The sequence below is a fragment of the Plectropomus leopardus genome, chromosome 19 (genome assembly GCF_008729295.1).
Source record: "Plectropomus leopardus isolate mb chromosome 19, YSFRI_Pleo_2.0, whole genome shotgun sequence".
Taxonomy (NCBI): Eukaryota; Metazoa; Chordata; class Actinopteri; order Perciformes; family Serranidae; genus Plectropomus; species Plectropomus leopardus.
Window position 1 is genome coordinate 19,067,859 of NC_056481.1, and position 26,043 is coordinate 19,093,901.

The 26,043-nt window shown below is 41.5% G+C and overlaps 1 protein-coding gene across 1 annotated transcript in view; it reads left to right on the forward strand.

Annotated features, from left to right (window-relative positions):
- Nucleotides 1–1,827: 1,827 nt before the first annotated feature.
- cyth3a (cytohesin 3a) overlaps nt 1,828–26,043 on the forward strand; it is a 31,851-nt gene continuing 7,635 nt past the window's right edge. Inside the window, exons 1-9 of the mRNA XM_042508262.1 lie at nt 1,828–2,139; nt 16,219–16,301; nt 17,233–17,297; nt 17,497–17,563; nt 18,013–18,131; nt 20,577–20,657; nt 20,756–20,868; nt 22,954–23,102; nt 23,193–23,304. Coding sequence (XP_042364196.1) covers nt 2,121–2,139; nt 16,219–16,301; nt 17,233–17,297; nt 17,497–17,563; nt 18,013–18,131; nt 20,577–20,657; nt 20,756–20,868; nt 22,954–23,102; nt 23,193–23,304 — 808 coding nt within the window. The 5' untranslated portion in view covers nt 1,828–2,120. The remainder of the gene's footprint in view (nt 2,140–16,218; nt 16,302–17,232; nt 17,298–17,496; nt 17,564–18,012; nt 18,132–20,576; nt 20,658–20,755; nt 20,869–22,953; nt 23,103–23,192; nt 23,305–26,043) is intronic.

Below are 26,043 nucleotides of genomic sequence, written 5' to 3' on the forward strand. Positions count from 1 at the left end.
ATCTTTAGAGGTGTAGTTAAAACAGGATTCCCTGCACATCATCCAACATCATGTGACTAAATCAGGTGCTTCTCAGCTCAATGACTTTCTGAGGGAGAAGAAAGAGACTGGAGCGCACTGATCAGTTTACAGCCTTTAACTGTGCATGCAGACTATACTGTGTCTTCATCCAAGTTAAAGAGGGCAAAGACAAACAGGCTCATATATAATCAACCTACACCATGTGAGCAGTTCACATCGGATAATTGATTGGTCAGGATTTCAAATCTATTGGACAATACACAAGTGGGAGTTGCAGTTGTAAATGTCACACCCCATGCACCACAAGCTCCAAAGAATAAAGAGACACAGATATCTCTAAAAGTTACAAAATACACATATAATTAGTACAAAAGGTACAGCTCCAACAATCACCTGTAACAGATCACAGGAAACATGACAAATTCAATTCCTCATTTTAGCCTAAGGGCTCACCTGTGTTCACAGTGTGAAGCCTTTCTGCAGACCAGTGAGTTCACACTCATTACATTTACATGCACAGTTAAGTCGAGCTACGATTATAGCTTGATTAGGCTATTTAATTAAAATACTGTCTTTGTCCCGGTATACAAAGTATGAGGGGTGAATCAGTTTATTGATGGAAGTATGTCTGACTCCGCCAAGGTAGGTGGAGATATATAGATGGAGATATTTGTGTTTTTATTTACGAGTATAAGATACATTTAAGTGAAGAAAATATTCCTGAGAATTTCAAGACTTACTTTAAAAAAAATTCACAGGTTCATTCTTATTACCCAACTCAGTCTTCAAATCTTCATCATCCCAAATGATTTAAATCCAGGGGTCAATTTTCAATAAGATTCAGGGGTGCCAAATTATGGAATGGTGTTTCCTGCCTGGTGAAAAACTGTTCCTTTTTAAAAGGGTATAAAAGATGCTTAAAAGACAATTTAGCTTCTGTCTTTTATCTACTCTTCTCCTAGTATTTCTAATGTTTTCATGTTTATTTGTTTTATCTCTCAGAGACATGTAGCCGAAAACTGCTTTTGTTGAGGTCTGAGTCCATAAAACCAATGTCCTTCTCATAATGTCCTACTTATAATGCCATGCATATGCACATTCATGCACACAGTCACATTTACACACATGCTTACATAGATTTTCTTTTGCACATTACACATTTAAAGTTTCCTACATTTAATCACTTTTTTTACCATTTATTATTGTTGTTGTTATTTTATATATAGGTTATATAAACCATTGTGAAATTTTAACCTTTTTTGGGGTGGGGGCTTCAAAAAAGCCATTTTTGCCACTCTCTGCACTGTATACTGTATACTGTGTTGTTTTTTTTTTTAAATTTTATTTATTTTCTGTATTTTTTAACTGCAAAAAAAAAATTCTAAATCTAAAAATCTTAATGCAGCACAAGAAAAATAATGTCAATCAAGGTGTTAAATTATGCCATTCACAGGAACAGGTGATGTCTTCTCTAATGGTCTCTTTTGCTTCTGTGGCTGTAGGTCATTTAAAGACATCAGTATTAAACTGAGACTGATTCAGAACCATTTAAAACCTCAGGTGCAAATCCTTCCTGCTGTTCCAGCAGTGTTTCTCTGACTATAATCAAACAATGTTCAAACTGAAGCCTGGTTGGTTTTTTATTATAGTGTTTTTAAATTGAACCACTTTTACTATGTGTGTGTGTGTGTGTGTGTGTGTGTGCGCGAGTGTGTAGTGTGGGGGGTGTTATTGCCAGGGGCGGGGCCTGGTGACGTCACGGCGGTTGCAGTGTATCTAATGAGCGTGCAGACGGAGCAGAAGAGGATGGAGCTCAGATCACTCATCTCACATATCATCCTCCTGTACAGATTAATTTAGAGCCAGCCTGCGGATTCTCTCTCTGTCTGTCCTTATTTCATTTCCGTTTTCTGAGATCTTCGGACGTGTCCCTCCTCTTCATCTGTCCGTCACCAGCCGCTTTCCTCTGACTGTCAGCGGGGACAGAGGAGAATAAATCCCGCTGAAAAACACTCATTTTCACCGAGCTTTGATCCGGATAGACAGAAAGACACACCTTCCCTCTGGATCACCCGGTCACTAAAGGTACTGCCGTCAACATGGATGAAGACAATCACGGTAAGACTGATTTTCTCTGTCCTCACACTGGTTTCTGTCTTCAGCCCGTGTGCATAGACGGATGGATGGATGGATGTACGGACGGACGGATGGATGGATAGAAGGATGGATGGATGGATGTGTCTGAGGAGAGGCGGATGTATTTCAGGATGCTGTGGTTTTTATTTTGCAGACCTGCCCACAATAACAACAGTCTGTTGTGATGATTTGTCACTGAGGGATCATTCCTCAGAAACACGCGGTTGATGTCCTGCACAGAAACATGTTAAAACATGGTAATAAAGACATGTTATCCTGCATGTACCTCCTCTCCGTGTGTGATGTGTCGCTGTGAGACTTTGAAGTTGCTTTCGTTATCTGGTTGCACCGTTTGAAGCCTTTGAAGTGCTGGAAACTGATTAGATATCAGACTGTCAGACTTCCATCTGGATCAGAGACCTTTCTGCATCCCTTCAATACATGAATCAAGAATAACAGGTTACTACAGGAGATTGTGCAGAACAAAACAACATTATAGATGAAGAAAAAAAATCACTTTAAATGCACTGATTAGAAATATATACACGAGTGCCTTTAAAGGGACAGTTCACTCCAAAATCAAAGTATGTTTGCGCAGGCCCTGAGGGTCAAAACAATACAACATTTCATTTTTGGTTGAAAATGTTATAGTGTTTTTGGAAATTTAGTTATTTGGAAAATGTTGCAGTGTTCTGGGAAATACTGTTTTGTTTTGGTAAATGTAAAGTGATTTGGGAAATGTAGTGTTTTCAGAAATGTTGAAGTGTTTTGACCCTCAGGGCTACTGTACTGTAGTTCTTTTTGTCAACATAGATACTTTTGGTGTGAGTTGTCAAGTATTTGAGATATCGGCTGTAGACATGTCTACCTTCTCCAAAATAATGGAACTAGATGGCACTCAATAAATAAATAAATAAAACCATTAAAAAAACTGTAACTCAGAAATCATAACCAGGTTACTCAAGATAATCCACACAGCTTGTTGGGAGCAGTTTCATGGAGGAACTATTTTCTTTCTACTGAACTACACCCACCAACTGTGTCACTGTGCAGAAGGAAGCGAGCATCTACTCATAGACGAGAGCCTTGTGACAGTCAGTACATTTAGATGCACAGTTTAGGTACGGTTATAGCTTTATTAGGCCATTTAATTAGACTGCTGTCCTTGTTCCAGTATACAAGCACCGAAGGACAGTGGATTTATTGATGGAAGTGTGTCCGACTCTGCTATGGTAGATGGTGATATATGTTGCCATTAGACCTTCTTCCTGTTGACATCTTACGTCACATACCAAACATGTTAGCAAGCGGCAAACAGGTTGCATGTCAAACGGTGGCAACATGGATAACTTTTTCGCGTTGTACATTTTGCACATACTCTTTGCTTAACTTGGTACATTCATCTTGATTTGTTTTCTCCCCTTTTTATTCTTTGGTTTTTCCTGGCTTTCCTTTATAAATTTATGATGTTCAACTTCGGGCTCAAAGCTCGATACAGGGACTAAGCATGTGCATAGCGCCTAGGCCAGTTCAGGCCCAGTTTGGACGTATATGTGAAAAAAAAGTAAATTGACCCCCAGCCACATTATCGAGGCATGATAGTCCAAATTCGAGAAATTCAACTTAGTACAATTTTCATCAGACTAACATGTCCACATGTATTTAGAAATTCCAGTTTTAGTGAAACATAGAAATGTCTGCCACGCGTCCTCGGCTGAGCTGTAATGTGGTGCTGGGTGAGCGAGCAGTAGATGCACGCTTCCTTCTGCGTGGTGATACAGTCAGCTGCCCTCTTAAGGAAAACAAGGGAATACAATAATTGAGTTGCATAGAAACGCCCACTACTGTAGGTGGAGGTGAATGTATGATAAAATCATACATATATATATAATGTGCATATTTGGAGCCACAGAGCTGAGCGGTGTAGTGATGAAGCTGAATGATGTCTCTGCAGGATTGCTGCTCACATGGCAGCTGCAGCTTGACGTTAGCTGTATGATATGTGCGTGTTCTGACAGAAATGTGCAGGAAGCTTGTGAGCAGATAATCCGAGCGAGGGCAGTTTGGTAAAAACAAACTCTGATAACAGTTTGTCAGTTAAACTGTGAGAGATTAGCATGAGCTGAGAGAGACACCAGCATCTGGACTTCCACTTTTCTTTCTCACGTTATTCTCATATCTGAACAGACTAAATGGACCCAGACCAGGAGGTGGGGGTCACCCTGTTTGACCATTTTCACTGACCTTCAGTTATAATGATGCATACAGGAGCTGTGGTGTATGTGTGTCTATATAATCCTACTTTTCACCTGGGCTGGATATCCTGTTAAGGATTACAATACTTTTAACCTTTTGAAACCTGGAGTGACAACAATTTTCTTGTGCTGCTTTCAGACACCTTTTATTGTTACATAAACCTTTAAACCTTGAGCAAATTGGTGCGATTTCTTGCAAAAACATGGGGAAAGGGGCAATGAAAAACTTGGTAAGAAATGTTTCACTAATTACAATAAATGTGTACTTGGAAAAATGTCTAGGGGAAAAAAAAAAAGTTAGGGAAAAATCATCATAATTACATATTTAAAATCATTGTACAGAATTAATAATATGCTAAGCACTTTTCCAGGCCTTGTTTGCTTTTTTTTTTGGGCTTCTTTGTTGTTTTTCTTTAATGTTTTTTCTTTTTCTTTCTTTATTTTCTTCAACTTATTTTCAGGTAGTGCTTTGCACTAATTTGTTGCAAAGTTTTGGGTCATTTCTTCTTTCTTTACTCATTGCATTTGTCCAATGATTTTGAAAGAAACCAAGCCAATTTGCTTGGTTTCAAAGGATTTAAGGTATGGAATGCTGATACTCTTCATGTCCTTACATTATATTCTCAATATATTTGGGGGATTTTGTGTTCATGCTCCCCAGTGGTCTCAAGAATTTCCACTGCTGCCAACTTTGAGCAGACCCTGTAAAAAATGCATCTCAAAGTCTGATGAAACTATTTCACCCTATATATTTTTGAGACGTTATGAACTTTACTCCATTAAAAGTCCAACATCTCATTCATGTGTCTGCTTCAGGGGAGACATTTCAGTGTGTCACTGTGGTCTGAATGTTGTTTCAGAGGCTTTTTGAAACTAATATTATTCTGAAACCACTCTTTGTTACTTTAACCAGGCTACAGACCATCGTCTGCTGAACACTGAGTCAGTCACATGTTCCAGCAGTCATAGATGAGGTCGATGAGTCATGTGACAGGATGTCAGAGAGCACAGAGGCTCTGTGATATAACTGGAAACATACGACACGAACCAGACCAGAGAGATGATTTAAATAACTTACCTTAAATGTTGAAGTCATTAAGAGCTCTCTTCGCTGCCTCACTTAACATTGTTCACACGCACACCTCAATATGCTGCTGGTGTCGCAGCTCAAACACTCAGTGCTGCTAAATCTGACTCAGAGTTACACCTTCATCACCAGACAGAGAGTTCAAAATAACACTTTGATAAACTGTAATGACAGAAAAGATTCGAATCAGGACCTCCAGTGTTTTGACTGAGAGCTAAATCATGAGACTGTAACCATATGATGTCATTTGTAGTTTTCAGCACGGTGAATACATCTAATGTTCAATTGCTTTATATTGCATGCCAACAAATGTGCACATTACCCTCATGTGTGCATTAGTGTCTACGCCTGCATGTACGGTGTGCGTGCAAATGTCAAACTGCACAACATATGTTCATAGCCGAAGCTTTAATTTGTTCTGAACCAGTGAACAAAACAGATTCCATGATACTCTTAATATATATATATTGTGTGTGTGTCTGTTTGGTCGAAATAAATCCTTGATTCACCAAGTTAGATATAAAAATATATATATAGCTATAAAAATATTGCCATTATTTATAGTCCTGTACATTATCCTTCCATCTCCAGGTGTTACAGTGTCTTTTAGCTCAGCTGCCTGCTCCAGCAGTACAGACCGCAGACTGAGCTCTAGTGGTGCATGCTGTGCACTACATACAATGGTTTTAATAGAGAGAGGAGCACCTGTATTTATAACGGTACTGAAAAACATAGCTTCAGGATTTCTACATTCCCTGGTATACCATGACACTGTGAAACCACCTTAGCCTAGTTGGGACCAACATGCCCACAGGTCCATATTTTATCTCCACACTGAGTGAAACTGAACAGAGCCACCGTGCGTTATTGGCGGGCCTCAGCTGCAGCCCTGGTTTCATTAGTGCATGTTTACTGCGCTCACTAACCAGAGCTGGCGCTTTTCTGCTCCGTTTCTGTACCACAGAGCAGACAGACAGACAGGGCCCAGCCGCCTCAAAACTACGTGTTTTTATTACTCACGCATCTATTTTTATCCTCACGGTATAGCTGGATGGAGAAGTGGAAAGAGCTGGATGGAAGCCATGAATCCTTGTGTTTTCTCCTCTTTATAGCCGCTCTGTGACGCTGCTGCAGTTGGGGGATTAATACGGGCTGCTGAGGAGAGTTCAGGGGATTAAAACAGTGAATAGATCCACCTTTTTAAAGGGTTTCCACCTGAAGAAAAGTATCTGTGACGACTGAAGAAAATGTGTTTGCTAAAGGGGTTTCCTTGACCATATTTCCTCTGTGAGTGTCATGATAAACTCGCTGTGTCCATCAGCACTTCCCTGTCTATCTGACCGTGGGAACAGTAACATGGAAAAAGCCTTTCCTTCAATTCTTCTCTTTAGACTGACTGTGTGAAAGTTCGCTGAAATAACAAATGGTATCTGACTGTCTGCGGGGGCCTGTTTAATGGTGCACACATGGCAGCCGTGCATGATTGGAAATATCTCTGTAAGAGAGAAAAGCACTGCCTTTCTTCTCTGCACTTTTTGTAATCATCTCCTCAAACTTTTGTTTTGATGACTGTCTGCAGTTATTTCATATCACATTCAGCCCAGCAGGCTGGGAGTCAGTGGGATGGAGTTGTGGAAGTGAGGGGGGATTAGCCGGTTAGAAGTTGGTGTGATTAGGGTTTGGTCTTTGTTGTGGCTGCAGGCTGAGTGTGTGGGAGGACATCAGACAGTCAGTCCGGGCAAACTGCTCTCCAGCTAAATTTCGCCCAGAGAGGCGGGCTGGTGTATTGTAAGTGTTTGGTGCAGAACAGAGCTCAGCTGTCTCGCTGGAGATGTGCTGCAGGTGGATAATAGGTAAAATGCATCAGAGCTGAAACGAGTAGTTGATCGACAGAAAATTAATCTGAAATTATTTTGCAAAAAATGATGAGGAGTTAACTTCAGCCTTCAAATGTGAATATTTCTAGGCCCATGCTACACCGCTCCACCAAGTCTCAGGAAAATTGGGCTGGACAAATTGAACCAAAAACAGAACCTGCAGTATATAGCACCAGGGATGCAAAATAATATTGGCACATCATTGTTATCGGCAGATATTGGCTTTAAAATGAAATATCAGAACAAGCCAATATGCTGATTTCTGCCGATATTACAAACCAAATTTTTTTAATGACAAAATGAACATATATGAAATATCAACTCTAAGCTGATTTATTTTCTCATTTTGCACAATGAATGAATACTACATACACAGAAAAGCAATGTTTTTTATGCTGCTAGTGGACCATCACAATAAGAGTATGTATAATAAGATGTTAATTCCACTACAGCAGAGACTTTATGATCACAAAAAAAAAGTTAAAATTATTAAAATGTGGATATATCATTATCAGTATCAGTTATGGACCATATGAGTTATTATATATCAGAATATTGGATATCAACAAAAAAAATCCAGTATTGTGCATCCCTATATAGCAGCAATAGTACACGATCTTTAGCTATAAACCATTTTTAAACCCATCACATGTGTTTTATTCACCTGGCTGCAGAAAGAATTCCCCCTCCGGTCTACAAACACTGAGCTGGATTGAATTTGCCTCTTTAAATTTCCTGCAGCAGCCAAGCGGCCTGAAATGACCGTCTGCATGTTTCACACTAAACGTGTCTCCTCTGTGTGTCGACGCTGTCACCACAGAAATGTGCTAAAACGCTCTCTTTATCTTTACAGCGTCGCTGGTCGACCCGGCGGGCTGCTGTGCTGTTTAGAGGCTTAACGAGAGATTTAGAGAGAACAGAAACTCATTTGACTGCCAAGATTATTATGGTTCTGTGGGGCAACATCAGAGGATTAAACATACAGTGTATTATAGCCCATGCAACAACACAATCACAATAAGACATACACACACACACACACACACACACACATACTGAGCTGCAGCTTTAACAAACTGCACAACTTCAGTGTGGAGAGAAGAAGAAGAATGCATATGGACCTGATTATAAGAGAGAGGCTTCCCCTCATGTTCCCGTCACCATGGCACTGAGTGTGTGTGTGTGTGTGTGTGTGTGTGTGTGTGTGTGTGTGTGTGTGTGTGTGTGTGCGCGCGCGCCTGGAGTTATGGCTCGTAGCTGTGGAGCTCTTTAAGCGTCAGACAGAGAACAGATGGAGACAAAAGCAACGGCAGATTAAATGAGCCAGAGGTACACAGACGGACAGGCAAACCAATGGACATGAAGGACAGCAGAGACGGGCCATAAATGTGTTTGAGTTTTAGTGGACGGAGGGTTCTTCAGAGAACACAAGCCGACCATACAGACAGGATGAGGAGGGGCTGTTCAGAGAGAGAGGATGGAGGACGGTCGTGTGTTTTTTGGCTTCTCGGCTCGTTCTCACCTTCAGAGTGTGTTCTGGCTCTCTCTCATTTCATTTCCTGCTCCGTTTATTTCCACCATCAAGTTTATTTTCTCTTCTCTCCTGTTTCTAATAGACTTGGTGAGGACAGAGATGTCTTTGATCCAGCAGGTAGCCGAGGGACGTGGTGATATTTAACATGATCTGTCTATAAGGAGCCAGTTATTTCAGCTTAGTGGGTGGTTTCTGTTGTTCCCATCAAAGGTTCTTCTGGTGTCACTGTGAGCAGGATCACGGCGCGCCGCCAGAGTCGGTGTTTTTGCAGGCAGGCTCACAAACATCACATGAACATCCTGAAACTCCAACACAGACACAGAGCTCCATGTCCGCCAAAAGGTCTGAAATTAGTATCAATCATCAGGTTTAACACTCTCCCTGCTGCTGTCTGCACATCATCAGCGTCACCGCAGACGTCAACACATATTTACACTATTTACACTTCATTCTTTTGTAAAGAATGAAAAGCACTCGATACAGCTTTTGATATCAGTATCTATCACAGTGATGGTGGTGAGCGTGTTCATATCAGATAAAGCGTTACATTCGTTCTGCTTCCTGTTAGCCACCTTACACTCACAGGAAGTAATAACAGTGTCTGTCAGTATAAAAAATAAATGTCGCCTATGTCACATCCATGTCATCTGTTCCTTGTTTGTTGAGACCAGGATTAAATCAGCTATGACCCTGTGAAGCTTAAATTTTACAATAATCAAAGCAAACTATTGACAAAACAGTCGACAGAAAGGTATGGTACAACAGCTGACATCAGGTATTGACTGAAATAACCCAGGACTGAGTGGTATGGAAACATCGCCAGTCAAATAATAACTGCATTCAAGATAGGGCTGTACCCAATTCACCCAGTCTAATCACATTTGGCTGTTCAATATGTAATAATATCTTTGATGATTTGTTTAGTTTTCCATGAAGTTTGATCGGACTCCGCGGGATGCTCAGTGTGACAGTGACATTCATGTAATATAGTAAATAAGCTAATCACGCTAATGATGGGTCATAAATGTGCAACAACATTTTGTGCTAACACAAGATATCAAACAAAAGCCAGAGACTGTATCGTAACAAGTTGCTGTGAGCAAATTGACCACTTCTAGGCAGAAGGTTTCTCCTTCTTTTCTCTCTCCCCTCTGTGCCACTGCCTGCATGTCCACATCTCCCTGTACCAAAGAGTAGCCTGAAATTCAAGAGCACTCACTCCACAGCAAAATCTACACAGTTAGCCTGTCACTGTGCGTGTGGTCGGACACAGAGCTCACACTCCTGCAGCAGCTACAATCCAAACAGTCAGAGGTGAAGTCGAGCACTGTGAGATGGCCGAGATGCCGCCAAAATGTTTCTTCTGGGTATTCACTGAAGCGCTAATATATAACAGCAATGTTAGTATGAAGCTAATTTTAAGGTACGTTGAAGGGCGTGTTAGCATGATTGCTAATGAACCAGAAACATATAAGGAGATTCTCCAGCAGCGTGAGAGAATATCAGTGAAATATATTAACTTGGACTTTATAGGCTAAACTTTTACAGCTTTCCTCTACAGTTCTAAAACCTGGGGGATCATGTGAGATCTGAGAGTGAGCAGGGAGCCCTCATCCTGCCAAGAGAAACAGCATCCATCTGATTCACTCTGAGGCCGATCAGATCATTAGATTATGGTTACTCTGGCCTTCAGCAGCAGCATATGGTGGATGGATCCCCTCAGATTGAATCAAATATTGACACAGTGCTGCTGATGCTGAGCAGATGTGTGATAGAAGGAGGACGGGGTCTGCGGACCACCTCCAATGCATTAAATGCACTCCCAGCAGGAGGGCTCTCTCCCAAAAAACTGCAGATTAACCAGCGGAGCAATCAGCTCTACAGCCCCCCCCCCCCAACCCCCCACATTCTTCGCCTCCTCACCCCACGTGTAGTTAAAACACATAATAGCTCCCCAAATCTGTCTTCTCACGCAACCAGTAGCACTGATGATACTGATGTTAGTACTGAACAGGCTGCATCACTGTACCAACACTACAACACTAACAGTTGAAGGAAGTCTTCTACCTCATAATGTGCAGGAAAAGTCTCTGATGTTTCACAGTTTTGCTTTATACCGCATTGATTTAACACAATAATGACTCAGCAAACACATTAGCTCCTGTTTTCAGATTTGGTCTGACCCTCTTCTGTCTCTCTGCCCTGTGAAACACTGAAATGACTCGTCAGTTCATCAAATTTTTGATCAACAGAACAAAAATTTATTTTGAGAATCAAATATACATATTTTTTAGTTTTCTGCTGGCCAGCTGTGAGGATTTGCTATGTTTCTGTATAAGACTTGAATGTAATTTTAATATCTTTAGATCACTTTTTTATTCCAGGTCAGAGCAGGGAAACAGCAAAATGAAGAGCTCACAACCAAATTAACTGAACTGAAAACCAGGACTTAAATACAAACCAGACTGATGAGGGGATGAAGTGCAGCTGGAAAAAAAGGGCAGAGAAGCTCAGGTGAGGGGAATAAAGGTGATGAAGAAGAAGAGCAGGCAGGGAGCTGATTGGCTGGAAGAAACTGAAGGACTAATGAGGCTGATGAGGACAGGTGTGTAGCTGGGCAAAACTCAGCAAACTGAAACCAAAAAAACACAATCTTCTTAATAATAAACCAACCAAGTGAAAACGCAGACGGCCTCACTAATACAGGCAGCTCAAATAAGTCTGATACACTCAGTTCAATCTTTCCTAAAGTCTGAAGGCCTCAGGACACAGCAGACTCTGACAACTTTCTGGTATTCTGTGGACCAAACAATAAATAATCTGCAGATGACACAATTCTGAAAATAAAATGCTTTTTCAGCAGCATCAGCAGTTTGAATCAAATTGAAATCACAAAGAGAAACTGAATTATTAGGAGCTGTAGGCATCACGGCTGAAACGCAGAAACTTAAACAGTTTGCATAATAAACAAAACATTCCTCATGATGTACTCCACCAACCGGCTTCTGTATATCAGCGAAATCTCTCACTCAGCTCTTCTTTCAACTGTCTCTCTGAAAAATCAAATTTCCATTTTCCAAGATATAGACCATCTGTCGCAGCACTTGCAAAATCAAAGAGCAATGACCATTAAACAAACTACAGCTCCCATGGGCACTTGCATGTGATCAGCAAGGTTTGGTTTAACACGATGACGGCATTAGTAGGGAGGGTTTATTTGTTAGATATCATACGAACAGTTGTGTGATGGTAAGTTGACATATTCAGTGAGTAACAATAAAACACCGTATGGAAATTACAAACGTGATGGAAAAGTACTGTTTAAGTTTTATCAATAAGTAACAAATGAAAATTTTTAAAATGATGTTTTCAGTGTCACTTCCTGTCCGTTGCTACATGGCAGCATGTGTTTCGCATATTGACTCCTGTGTGCACGCTGACCTTTCACCTTCTGCATCGTGACCTCCTTCGCCTCCTCTCATTGGCCTTTGTGCCAGCGTCCCAGAGTTCCCGCTCTGTGTCTCTGCTGCACAAACTGTCCCATCATGTCACCTCTGAGACAAAGTAGGTTAAAGGCAGCAGCAACATCTGTATGCGTTCATACATCACGCTTCCTGTCTGACACACTATCGGGTTTACAGAGCGCCGTGCGGGATCAGTGCCAGCTGGACTCAGTGTGTGTGTTCTCATGTCTGTGTGTTTGTATGACCCAGGCTTTAATGCAGAGTATGTCTTCGTCTGTCTGTGTGTATGACCCAGAGCATTCCTGTTAGAGGGATTGGGGCTGGTGTGCTTCAGATTAGGGGATGTTTCCCTCGGTGCGTGTGTCCCTGTGTGCTGCAGGGCAGAGCGGGGTAACAGGGTTATCTGTTTTTAAAGCTCATCCACTTTAAGAGACATCACAGCCGCTAAAGTCTCCAGTTTAAACACAAATCCTCTCTCTCTCAAACCACTCTGTGAAAACTGAGACCACAGACAGTGTGTGAAGCAAGCGTGGGTTTTTCACTCAGAGCGAGTCCTTGAATCACTTCTCAAGGCCTCGTTTCTTTGAAACAAACGGCTGTGACATATGAAATAAACCTGGTGAGAGTCGTGAGGGTGGGAGCAGACAGTTGTGGGTCTGTGCATTAGTGTAAATCACAGTTGGTGGTTTCAGAGGGCGGTCAGGGACAGTTGTTAGATTTGGGTGTGAACAGCAGCAGCAGGGGATTAACTCCTCAAAGTAGATTTGGAGAGATTTAGTTTTTAGGGGGGAAATGATGGAGCCTCTTGTTCTGGACTTTAAACCCTTTGGACCCTCTCAACCCATCGCTCTGTACGCTGCATCTCTGAGCTCTCGCCATTTCTTTTTTTTAGAATTCAAATTTTTATTGATTTTTAAATGGGTTGGTACATGACAGGTAAACATGTCAGTTGAGACATCCCAGCTAGCAGGGAACGTTCCCACAACATCGGATAACGTTACCTACAAGTTGCAATAGTGTTTGAAAGAAATATTTTAATCTAATGTTCAAGGAATGTTTTAAGGATGTTTATCATTTCAAATAATGCCCCTACAAGGTTAAATAATGATTAAGAAGTAATGTTATATAACGGCAACATTCTGAGGATGTTTTGGTGAGGTTGAGAGGTGACAGATATAAAATGTTCCCGCAATGCTATATGAGAACAAAGGAAGAACATTTTAAAAGCAACATTCAGAACATGTTGAGGACTGAGACTATTTTTTTCTGAAAATGTAATGTAATGTGATATATTGACAATAGAAATACAAAACATTTTTAACATTTTTTTGATGTTATAACTAAAACTATATAACTAAAAGAAAACTTGCCACTGAAAACGTCACTAAAACGTTGCATTGGTTGCACTGTACCATTCTCAGAATGTTTTTAGAACCAAAAATTGCTAGCTGGGACTCCCTTGGCAACAATAAAGATAAAATGGCTACAGATCGGAGATCTATACAAGAGAGGGCGCAACAGAGTCAAAATCTCCCTGAAAAATAAAGGATTCAAGGATCCGTTATTTTATTCCAGCCATGCAGGACATGAAAAGAATGAAATGAAGTCCTCAGGTCTCTGTCATCATTCACTGAGTGCTGGAGAAGCTGCTGCTCTGCTGCCACTATCTTACAAACAAATCAATAACTTGAGATAAAATTAGGTAAATACAATAGAAATTAAATAATGAATAAACAGAAGAAAGCAGACGGATAGTCATATTTCACGGTTTTCAGACAGCTAACAGAGCACATTTCATTGCTGAAGGTTCATTTTCTCTCAGATAAACTGAACTCAGCGTCTCACCGGTCTGACCCTCCCAGGTCGACTGTTTACTACCAAACAGTGACTCACTCCATCAGCGATTTCAGTGGAGTACCATTGAAGAGTAGCTGTGTTATGTTTGAGTCAATGTTGAGGCAGCGAGCCCCCAACCCCCCCCCCCCGTGTTCGCTGAAGACGCTAAACTCATTTCCTGAATGAGTCACAGAGGGTCACAGGGGAAGAGGGGGGGTGTTAATCATATAATTGGTGGACCACCTCTGCAGAACACTAAACAAGATTATATGCTGGAGCAGAGACCTCAGCCTGGGATTTATGTGACATACATCAAAGCATAGCCTATAATATACATTACATTATGATCTGTAATATATATATTACAGTATATATGTTACAGGCAGAGAGAGCTAGACCGGAGGATGATGGTCGTGCTTTTGTGAGCAGTCTGTTTTTTTCATTAGATTTGTGATGAATCCAGATTGTAATCGTTGTTTCAACCTGCAGACGGTCTCTCCGTGAGCTGATGACCGATTAAGGGCTGAAACTTCTTCCTATTAGCAACATGTTCACAAAGGATCACAATATCAGGGTTCTCCATTTTTGACCCCAAGAAGAAAAGCTGTGCTTCTGGGGATCCTAACAAAAAAGCAAACTCAAGAAAGATCAACTGCCACGAATGAATTTACTGGAATCTTCCTCATGTTTGGGTCCATACAGCAGATGCACAAGGCTGAGCTGCTAACTTCTGTTTTAGCACGCCGCTAACTTAAATGGGGATAAAATGATTTAATCTTGCGGCTCCTCTAGAATTTCCAAAAGTTATCAGATTGAATGCATCAGTCTCTTTCAATGTAAGTCAATTTAAAGAAAAAAGTCTTTTTGAGCTGCAAGGCATCACATGATGGACCAGGAAGTTGTCATTCCACATTTGGCCATAATGTAAAATTGGCTCCAGAGCGCAGCACACTTCCTGAGGGCTGGTTTCTATCGTGTGAACGTCTGCTGTGTTTAAGTTGTTGTGTAGGGAACATGGAATCCTCTAGCAGGAGGATAAAGATTTGTAAAAAAAATAAAATAAATAAAAAAAAAAAAAAACTTTTCAGAGCTCTCAGTTGCAGCTAGAGGTCAACATTTTAATTTCCATCTGCTCATTCATTATGCATGTACATACCCCCCCCAGCTTCACTGAGGAATCCCCTCAGCTGTTTACCTGACCATCATCATCATCATCATCATCACCATCATGCTGCTTCATGATTACATAACTAGGTTGGGAATCACCTTCTGCCTCGGTGTTGAACGCCGTCTGAAACAAAACTCTTTTACAAGCTGTTGAATCAAAGATCTTCCTGTTGAGCCCACTGACCTTGTTTAAGTTTAATTGGTGCAGCTTCCTGTCTGCCAGCAAAATAACAAGCAATGGTTTTTTTTTTATGTTTCTCCTCTGGCAACGTGTCGACACAAAGCTGTGATATGAGATGAGCCATTTTCCAGTTCAGAGATTTGTGTTTTCTGCCTCTGAGCTGGTTTAATGAAGCCACATCGCTGCAGAAAGATGAAGAAATAATACAGTGTGTGTTGGAGAGAGAGGGGGCGGGATAAAAGATAGAAAAATAAGATTGAGAAGAAGTTAAGAGGAGGGGAGAGGAAACACTGAACAGAGAGCGAGTCATCCTCCCCTCTCTCTGCCCGCAGCTCTGAACCCTCACAGCTGCTGCGTTAAATTAGCAGATTCACTCTTAATGACTGAAAACTTAATCTGGAGTGGTTTTATTAATAGAATTTCACCCCGAGGGAGGAGGAGACAGAGGGAGTGGAATAATTAAGAGCCATGGCCTCCTCTCTGTCTCTGGTTAATGAGGACCAGCAGGCAGCTTCTTCTTGATACGTGTAACTGCAGCTGAATCAGCTGTCAGCAGTGAACTCCTGCAGAACTTCTGCTCCTCTCTCTGCTGCACTGAGCTCAGGGGGTAAAGTGATGTGACATTAATGTCTGCTATGTTTTGTCCATCATGTGTTTCAGTTCCTGAGGATCTGTCTCTGGAGGAGAGGGATGAGCTGTCCAACATCCGACGCAGGAAGAGAGAGCTGCTGGACGATATCGAGGTGTGTGTGTGTGTTTGAGCATATGTGCTGCAGATACGACACAAATGTGTGAGCTGCATCTCTGCAGCTGAAGCCTCCGGGCATTGTAACATTTTATGGCTCTGTGTTGGCGATAGCATCGGAGTGGACTCAACAAAGAGCTGTTTAGAATTTGGTGTTTTAAGGTTGATCTCGCTGTGACTTTGCACTCTCAGTTTCATTAAAACAATATCTGATGAAGGCTTTGAGGGAGTTTCCTCTAATTTGGCACAAACGTCCGCTTGACACGTTAACTTGACTTTAGCAAGTGGTTATTATTAGCAAAGTGTGTAATGTCATCAGTTGAAGTAGCATTTCAGAAATTTGTGACAAGCTGATGTACTTTCACATACTTCAGCCTCATTATTCGAAACTAATTTCTGTTTTTCTAAACTCACATTGGTACTTTGATTTGATATCAATATCTGACACTGTTATGTTATATATGACCAAAAAAAAGGTTAACCCTTTGATAGCTGAGAAAATTGGCTTTATCTCTTTCAAAAACATGGGTAAAAGGCAACGTCAAGAAAATGACCCACAAAAAAAATTACTATAATTTTAAATATATAATTATAAATATAGTTTTTTGGTCATTCTTCCCTGTTTTCAAAAGAAATCAAGCCAACCTTCTCAGGGTTTAAAGGGTTAAACAGATCAGGTCCCCTTTAATGTGACACAGGAGTACAGTATGAACACTTGCCAGTTATTTGTGTCTGACCATTTAACTGTTTTTGCCTATCTACCTCATACAGCAGGTATATTTGCATGTTGTCATAATGCAAACAGACCCACGAAGAGAGCAGCATGTTCCTCTGCTGACAGTACGGTTCAGTCGCAGTTCTCTTCATGCCTCAAAGCTTTTCTTTCTAAATACTTCATCCTGTTTCTGTCTCACCGTTTTCCTCCTCAGAGGTTAAAGTTTGAGATCGCAGAGGTGATGACGGAGATCGAGCAGCTGACGTGTGTCGGAGAAAGGTCAGTAACTCAAGTCTAGAAGCTGTGTCGCACTGCAGCGTCATGGTTACATCTCTGATAGACTGATGACATTTATCAGCTATTTTTACATATATCGGCATGTGAAAGGGGAGATCAAATACACATCATAACAGATATTGGAAATATTTGAAAGTATTAATATAAAGTGTAAGTGAGCTGATTAAATTTTGTGTTGCAGTAAAACCTCCCAGAGAAACAAACAGATCGCCATGGGCAGGAAGAAGTTCAACATGGACCCAAAAAAGGTACAAACTGTGTAAACTGAAAACTATCCTGCAGGATGGATCTCATTCACTGTCGCTGGAGCCTTGAAAGGAAGGATTTTTTTCTCTGAGCAAGGTTTTGGAAAAGTCATGGGATTTTGTGGTGCGTAATGAAACTGTTAGAAAAATTTTCCGTGGATAACCGTCCACCAAATTTGAAGTAAAGACAGAGTTGATTTCTGTAGCTAATGACATTACATCGCTCTAATGTGAATTGATTTGTGACGTTTTGTTTAACATCACGCACGTTTCTTCATCTTATCCTCGTGCTCTGCCTCTTCCTTCATGTATGGCAGCTGGCTGACATTATGCTTGAGTAGATATTTATTGTAAGTCCTTGAAAAATTATGGAAAAGTTTTGAAATTTTGAAAATGAGCAGGAACCCTGTGTGAGCCATTAAACCTTGACGTTTTCTCGTACTCCTCTGCAGGGAATCCAGTTCCTGCTGGAGAACGACCTCCTCCAGAACACCCCCGAAGACATCGCCCAGTTCCTCTACAAAGGCGAGGGCCTCAACAAGACCGTCATCGGAGACTACCTGGGCGAGCGGTGAGACAGAGTCCTTTTTACATTTAGAGATTTATGCTCCCACCGGGATTAGAGGGAGAGGTTTATTGATTAATGACGCAGAACATGATGCCCCCTCCCAACGTGAGTCTCTGAGTCAGTGTGTGCGTCGTCTCTGTCCACCCACGCTGACTTATAGCTGGTAATAAAAGACCATCCAGCCCCTCATGTCTGCAGTCAGACTGCTGGATAACGAAGACGAGGGGAAGAGATGGACGGTGTTCTCAAAGGTGACATTAAACTGTTAACCCTTTGAAACCTGGATTGAAATCACTTTTCTTGTGCTGCATTGAGTAACCTTTCGCAAGTACTTAAACTGCTCACTAACACTGAGCACCCTGGCAAGAAATGCCCAGGAATTTGCAAGAAATTTGTAATTTTGGAAATTATTTTTTAAAAACTTAGGGAAACATTTCTTAAACTGAACTGTATTTATAATTGTCATAGTTGTTATATTTGACATTATTTCAGAGAATTATTCCAATTTTTTCACTAGTTTCTTGCTAATGTTGTGGTGATTTCTCCTTAAGTTGCTCATTGCCTTCTTTTCATTATTTATAAAAAATCAAGCCTATTTTCCCAGGTTTCAAAGGGTTAAACATGCGGTATGAAGCATTCAGGGATCAAAACTCGGTAAAGTCATTCTAATCAAATGTGTTTTGTGATTTCTTACATCTGCCCATTTTACTCCCTATCATCCTCAGATGATGAAACACAACAACAGCAACAGTTCAATCCAGAATCAGTTCAAACTGTTATCATTTCTTCTCACTCACTGTTCTCGACACTCACAAGCAAATTTACTAAAAGACTTTGCAACACAAATAAGACAAAAAAAACACCCCCAGAGACCGAAATGCACCCTGAAATGTGCTGCCAAGCAAACACCATCACAGTGCTCCCATGCATGCACCTAAATGAGGTAATATATTCACATATTTGCAGCAAAATTGTCCCATTTCTCTGCAAACAAGTCTCACTGCCAAAAAGGCCCAGTTCACAAAGATCACTTATTACCCTCTGTTTCCACATAAGCAGCGCTAAAACATTGATCCAAATTAATCTGCTCTGAGTTTGAAAGACAGACTGAATAAGGAGGAGATATATATAGAGAAGTAAACACTGTAAAGTTTTCAAAGACTTCTGTCCCTGCTGCTGTCTATGGTTTACCTGTTCTCCGGTCGAATGGCTACACCAAAACAACCCACAGACACACCAGTCTGCTGGAGAGCCGTGTACACAGCTGTGGTCTACTGGCAATGAGAAAGCTGCCTATTTTTAGTGCTTTGGCGGAATTTGAAAGACTCAATTTTGGTGGGAAAGCAGTAATAGATGGTTGAAGATGGAGGAGATGACTCTTGAACCAGACCTTTTTCATTGTTCAGTTCTGTTTGTCATCTCGAACGCACTCACTGTTATCACTCTGAGACACATAGATGCAATTTCATTTTTTAGTTTCTCTGTAATAAATGTACCTATAGCAGTAAACTCGTATATAAAACCCCCACAGGACAGGATTCATTTGATGTGGCAGCAGATGCCTGCGCAGAGTACCTTATAGTCATCGCCCACATAATCCAGCACTGTTTTGAGTTTCCTGCGAGCAGACAGACTCTGTCGCCTCAACATTTCCACTAAGTCTGTCCACAAAACATTCCCAGCTTCATTTGAACAATACACAACACAGGATCTTTCCAGGATCAGGATCAACAAACCTGATCATAGCAGCTGTTGACTTTTCCTCTGATTGGTCAAACAAGTCTCTGTCAAAAAGCAGTCTGTGTAGGTTTGGTTTCTGCAGCATGTCCCCCCTCAGGGTGCAGAAACTCTCAGCATCAGCCAGCTGTTTAAATTGCTTCCAGACTTCACGCTCAGCACTCTCCATGAATAACAGCACAAATATGACAGGAATGCTAAGAAACACGAGTTCAGGTGAAGGAAGATAGTCTGCAAACTGTCTTCCCTTAGTTTTCTTATTATTATCTTCCTCTACTTTGGATTAACCCTTTGAAACCTGGGCATTGTGCAACTTCACAAGACATGGCCCAAAAATTAACAAGAAATTAGTAAAAGTAAAAAAGAAAGAAAATGACCTGAAATAAGCAAAAAAGAAAAGCAAAAAATAAAAACAACTTACAAAAAGGACCCAAAAAAAGTGCAGAAGATTATTCTTTTTTTTTGTTGTTTTTTTATTGTACACATTTTTCTGTGACATCATTTTAAATATAAAAATATGGTAATTATAATAAAACCAGTTTGGTCATTTTCTTGTCACATTTTACCATGTATTTTTCAAAGAAATCAAACCAATTTCAGAGGGTTAAATAGCTTGTGAAAGGCATCTTAACAGCACAAGAAAACTGATGTCGATTTAGGTTTCAAAGGGTTTAAGATATTAAACATCTGTATTTTTTTTTCTACCACCAGGGACGACTTCAACATCAGGGTGCTGCAGGCATTTGTGGAGCTTCACGAGTTTGCAGACCTGAATCTGGTTCAGGCGTTACGGTCAGAAGAGTCATTAACACAAAAATATATCAGCGATGTCACATGGCCCCTGACTGTGACATCACAGATTTAACCCCCTCTTCTCCTCTCTGCTTTAGGCAGTTTCTGTGGAGTTTCCGTCTGCCAGGTGAAGCTCAGAAAATCGACCGTATGATGGAGGCGTTTGCGTCGCGGTACTGCCAGTGTAACCCCGGAGTCTTCCAGTCCACAGGTCAGATACACAGCAGCGTATTGTTAACCAGGTGTCCCAAAAATCCCCCCACAGGCTGGTCTAATGATTTCATCCACATGCTGCGCTCACAGTGTCCATTAAACTGCAGTACTTTTTGCATGCAATTGAACATTTTATGTTTTAGTCAGTTCGGTCAAGTTAGCGTTTGTACTCCAACTGCTTTACTTTTATTATCTGTAACTTAGATACTGTATCCATAGATTATACACTATTTTAGTTATTACAACCTTTACCAAACTATTTTAGGGCTGCAACTAATGATTTTCTCGATTAATCAATTAAATGTTTTTGTCAATAAAGTGTTATGAGACTGATATTTATCGAAGAAAAGGAAGATATCTGTCGTCTGTGATTCCCCATTACATGACATGCAGACATGTGGAATTTGTTTATCTCAGAGCGCAGCCACTTGGGCACTTGGGAACAGTTGCGTGCTACCACAGAATGGCTCTCGCTTTTGGGCACTATTTCCACACAGCTTTATTAACATTAATGGATTTGAGGTGCAGAAAACATGGCATGTGTCCTTATCCAACCAATAGTCCAAACATCCAGAGCTGTTCACTTTTATGACAAATAAAACTTTTAAGGAGCATGAAACCAGCAAACATTTAGCTGTTTTACTTTTGAAAAATACTATAATGATATGGAAAATACTTGTCAATCAATATTCTGCCAATAGACTAATCCATTAATGGGCTTGTCCTTGAAGCTCTGAAGAGTTAAGACTACTACCTCGTTTTTATTTAGTCTGAGTTGCCACGTGTCAATGTCACAACTGACTCAATGCAAATAAGAGCTTCAGTTTAAAAAAAAAAATTGAAAAATTATGAGTTAAGTTAATCTTTCCACGTATCTCTTGGAAACTGCATACGAACCCGGAGGGAGGGACATGAGAGCAGAGTGTGAAATCCAAAGTCAATGCACTGATGCAGTGATTGTCAGTGGAGCCTGATGTGCCAACAGAAGTGCTGCCCCGAGGGTCCACAGTGCATTTAGCAGTGGCCCGTTTTCATTAATGCATTCCAGTCATTAAGCCATCAGAGTTACTGTAAGTAAAGCTCAGAGAGGATTAACTACACATCACCAGGTCACAGGAAACAAGCAGCATCAAACAGGAGACATCCATAATTCACAAAGAGTCAACCTGAGTGATACAGGCTCTACATGGTGATAAACAGAGCTACAACACTTACTTAATAATTCAAGACCAGCTGTTTTAGACTGTAAGGAGGGAATACTCTGAGTTTTACGTGTTGGTGGCAGCAGAACAGCAGCTTCGCTCCAAGTGAACTGAACCGAGCCCATAAACATGTGAAATGATGGAAGATCTTTAATCTCCATCTTTCTCTGAGCTTCATCCAGCTCATTTTTCTTTTGATTTCACCGACATTCATCTCTCAGTTAGCACCTCCTCCTGCCCCACATTACACGCTGTACTGAGAGAGTGTTAGTGAGCAGACAAAAGGCAGCGCAGGAGCAAAGTGTGTCAGTGAATGAGGCTGACAGACAGATAGACAGACGAGAATGAATGATTCATTTACAGGCAGCCAGTGGCCCGTGTCTGTCTGAACATTCACTCACAGTAGAGTTTTTCACTTATACCTCACACACACACACACTCACACACACTCACACACATTTTTCAAATGCAGCACAAATTATAAAATAAAAAATGGCTCAGCTCCATCCCCTTTGCTCTCTATAATAATAATATAAAAAGCTGCTATATATGGAAGAAGAAACAGAAACACAAAATATCACTATATGCTGATGACATCCTATTGTATGTAATGAAACCTGAAAATGTTATACCATGCATAGGCCCTTAAAACACATCACCTTATTTCAGCATATACTAAATGATTTAATAAAAAACTAAAGAATACTTCATTATTAATTTCAAGAGCATAACATTGCAGCAATCTAAGTAAATCATTTAAAATGTTTTACATTGACTTCTCTTTTGGAAAAAGGGAAGAGATACCTGTTCCGGCAGGATCCTGCACAAGTTAAGCCCTGGTTATGTGCTAACCCGCGTGATTGCCTTCGTGTCTCTCTCAGATACGTGCTACGTGCTGTCCTTCGCCATCATCATGCTGAACACCAGCCTCCATAACCCTAACGTCAGAGACAAGCCTCCCGTGGAGCGCTTTATCTCCATGAACAGAGGCATCAACGAGGGAGGAGATCTGCCCGAAGAGCTACTCAGGGTGAGGACTCGTCTCTAAGAAGTTTGACTGTTCTCTTCTCCATACCACTGTTCCTCTCTCTGATGAACAATTTTCCTCTCCTGACTGCAGAACCTCTACGAAAGCATCAAAAACGAGCCCTTTAAGATCCCAGAGGATGATGGGAACGACCTGACGCACACGTTCTTCAACCCCGACAGAGAAGGCTGGCTCCTAAAGCTCGGTAAGTAACCTTTATTATGTTGATTCATCATTTTCATTTTATGTCCCTGCAGATGAGTGTTGTGTTGTTGCACTTCGCTTGTTTATGATGTAGGAGGCTGGCGGCTGACGGGAAACGAAACAGCTGATTGTGTCTTTGTTTGTCCGAGTATGCTACACTTTTACTAACAGGAAATATGCTAACACCAATTTCACCTGTAAATACTTAGCATGTAGCTTTTAAACCTATTGATCATCCCAGTTACTCCAGCATTTATAATAGTGTTCAAATATATGAAATATACAGACTTAATGTTAGGGGAACTGCAAAGGGTTCAGTGCAGGTTAACTTTGAATCATAGGTTGTAATAATGATGGACGACATGACAGCTATAATGTGAAGCCAAAACATCTGGATCGCCCCCTGGTGGCTGGCCGCAGTGCCGGTCATAAGCCCCACCCCCTCCATGTTAGTGGATGGGCCAAACTAAAAAACTCATTTGTCATTTTGGGTTGTTCTTATCACCCTGATTTTAGTTCAAACGCTTGTTTTTCTAATAAGTTTGGTTTTATTTCGTTATTTGATGCTATAAAAATGGGAGTTGACATCATGACTGACAGCTGTGTGAGCCAATCTGTGTGCTCAAACTCAATAGCGTTGCTAACGATTAGTACGACTGATTTATGTGTGGGAACTTGATATTAAAGGGATCGCTCAGCCCGTTTTCATTCGGAACTTGTCAATAGCTCCGCTCTGTCAGTGCTTATGCTGTAAGTACGCCACGCCAAAAGGCACTTTTCGTGTGAGCATGGGACACCTTCGGAGGGCATGAGGTAAGAACAGTGGGCGGAGTTATTATACACCAACGGATGGCTGGGCGGCAAAATCCATGCACCTGTCGCACCTCTCACATGCACCTGAAACACATCAGGACGAGCTGGTAACGACGAAATATAAGGAGCATACGGGCGTATATAGGGTGAGAGGGAGGGGAAGTGGATTGGTCCCACAAACCTGGACTTTAATGTGGTAGTCCAGTGTTTGCTTGCTGTCTGAATGTGATGTTTTTTTCTACACCTAACCATGTGCCTCCTTTCCCTGATCCTAACCATCTGTGACTTTGTCGCCTGAGCCTAACCATCCGTTCTGTTGTTGCATGTGTTGTTGTTGCTTAAACACAAACACATGCCACGTCATCCCACCATGAGTATTTGTTGACATCATGGTAGCTGCATCCTGGAACGTAACAACCAACGCGGAGGGAAGCCTAACTCGAAATATGTAGACACAGAAGCCCACTGACAGAGCTGCAACATGTCACGAGTTTGGACGATGTTGAATCGCTACTGCGCAGACTCTGGCTCCAAATGATGTCACCAGAGCAAAATGGCAGTGCCGTATCCAATATTTTAGCTTCACTCTTTTTCAGCCGGAGGAAGGGGAGACGCATTGTTCATTGAACCAACTGCATGCTGTTGTGATAGCGCTGACTTTTGAGGAGATGGACAAAATTTCAGGGTCTAAGATGGAGATATCTATCCGTTAGTGGCATTGCACCACTAAATTTGACTTTAACTCAGGCCTCCTGCTGGCTCATTTTTGCTCGGACCCTGTCCCTCTTCATGATGGATGAGGTTACTGCAAAGGGTTTTTTCTGTCCTCATCATTCATCTGGTGTCCTCTCCTCTTGGTTTATTCTCTCCTGTCCTTTAAAGCATGCTCCTTTTAATGATTTCTGTCCTCATCATTCATCTGCTGTCCTCTCCTCTTGGTTGTGTCTCATATTCAGAGCATGCTCTCTTCTGTGATTTTCTGTGCTGGTTCTGTGTGTTTTCTGTCCCTCAGTCGGTCTCTCTAACCCTCCAGCCTCTCGTTGTGCTCTCTCATTCTGTTCTGTGATCTCTGTGTCAGGAGGTAGGTAACGCTGCTTCCTCCTCTTCATCACACATTATGGGCCGCTCAACATGCTTATTGGCTGATTGTATCGGAGTTGTTATTGGGCGCATAAGAAAAGCATGGTGAGGTGATAATGGGTGATTTCAGCGAGCTATCATTCTGCATGGGGATTGGCTGAATTCCTCTGTGGAGGAGGCTGGATGATGCACAGGGCTCATCTCATGATGGTGCACACACAAAGCACAAACCTTTAATTCAAGTAGCCTTCGCATAAACCTCATTAAAACACAGTCATGCTTGTACTTTTTGTCTTCAAAGCTGCATTCACAACATTTTTATGAGTACCCCTAAAAAAAATCAGCGAGAATCCAAAATAAACCGCTGCATGCTCTGGAATCTAAGGTGCATTGCTCTGATGTGAATGGCGGGTCAGCTGATCAAGTCACCTGATGCTCTTCACCCATCAGAGACGGCCCTGTGCGTCGCACAGCTCCTGCAACACACACTCATCTCCAGCTTCAGTGATCGAGCTGTTTCAGTCTGCTCTTTGAAGGAATTTGAAGCTGCCGCTGTGTGGCTGCTCGTGCCATGAGGAGACCCCTTTGTTCCTCGGAACCCCTCCCAAACACTTCCTGTACAGACCCCCCCCCCCCCAACCAGCTGCACCCTTCACTTCATTTAAGGTCCAGTTTCTCCCCATTAGTGAATTCCGGACTAATTTTAGCTCCATCCGAGGAGTCGCTGCTTAATGAGAGAAGTTTGAATGAAGCTCTCTGGCTGTCGCGTTGATCAGTAAGACAACTTAAAGCTGCTGCTGCTGCAAAATGACACACTGCTGCTCTGAGGCTCCATAAGCACTCATTA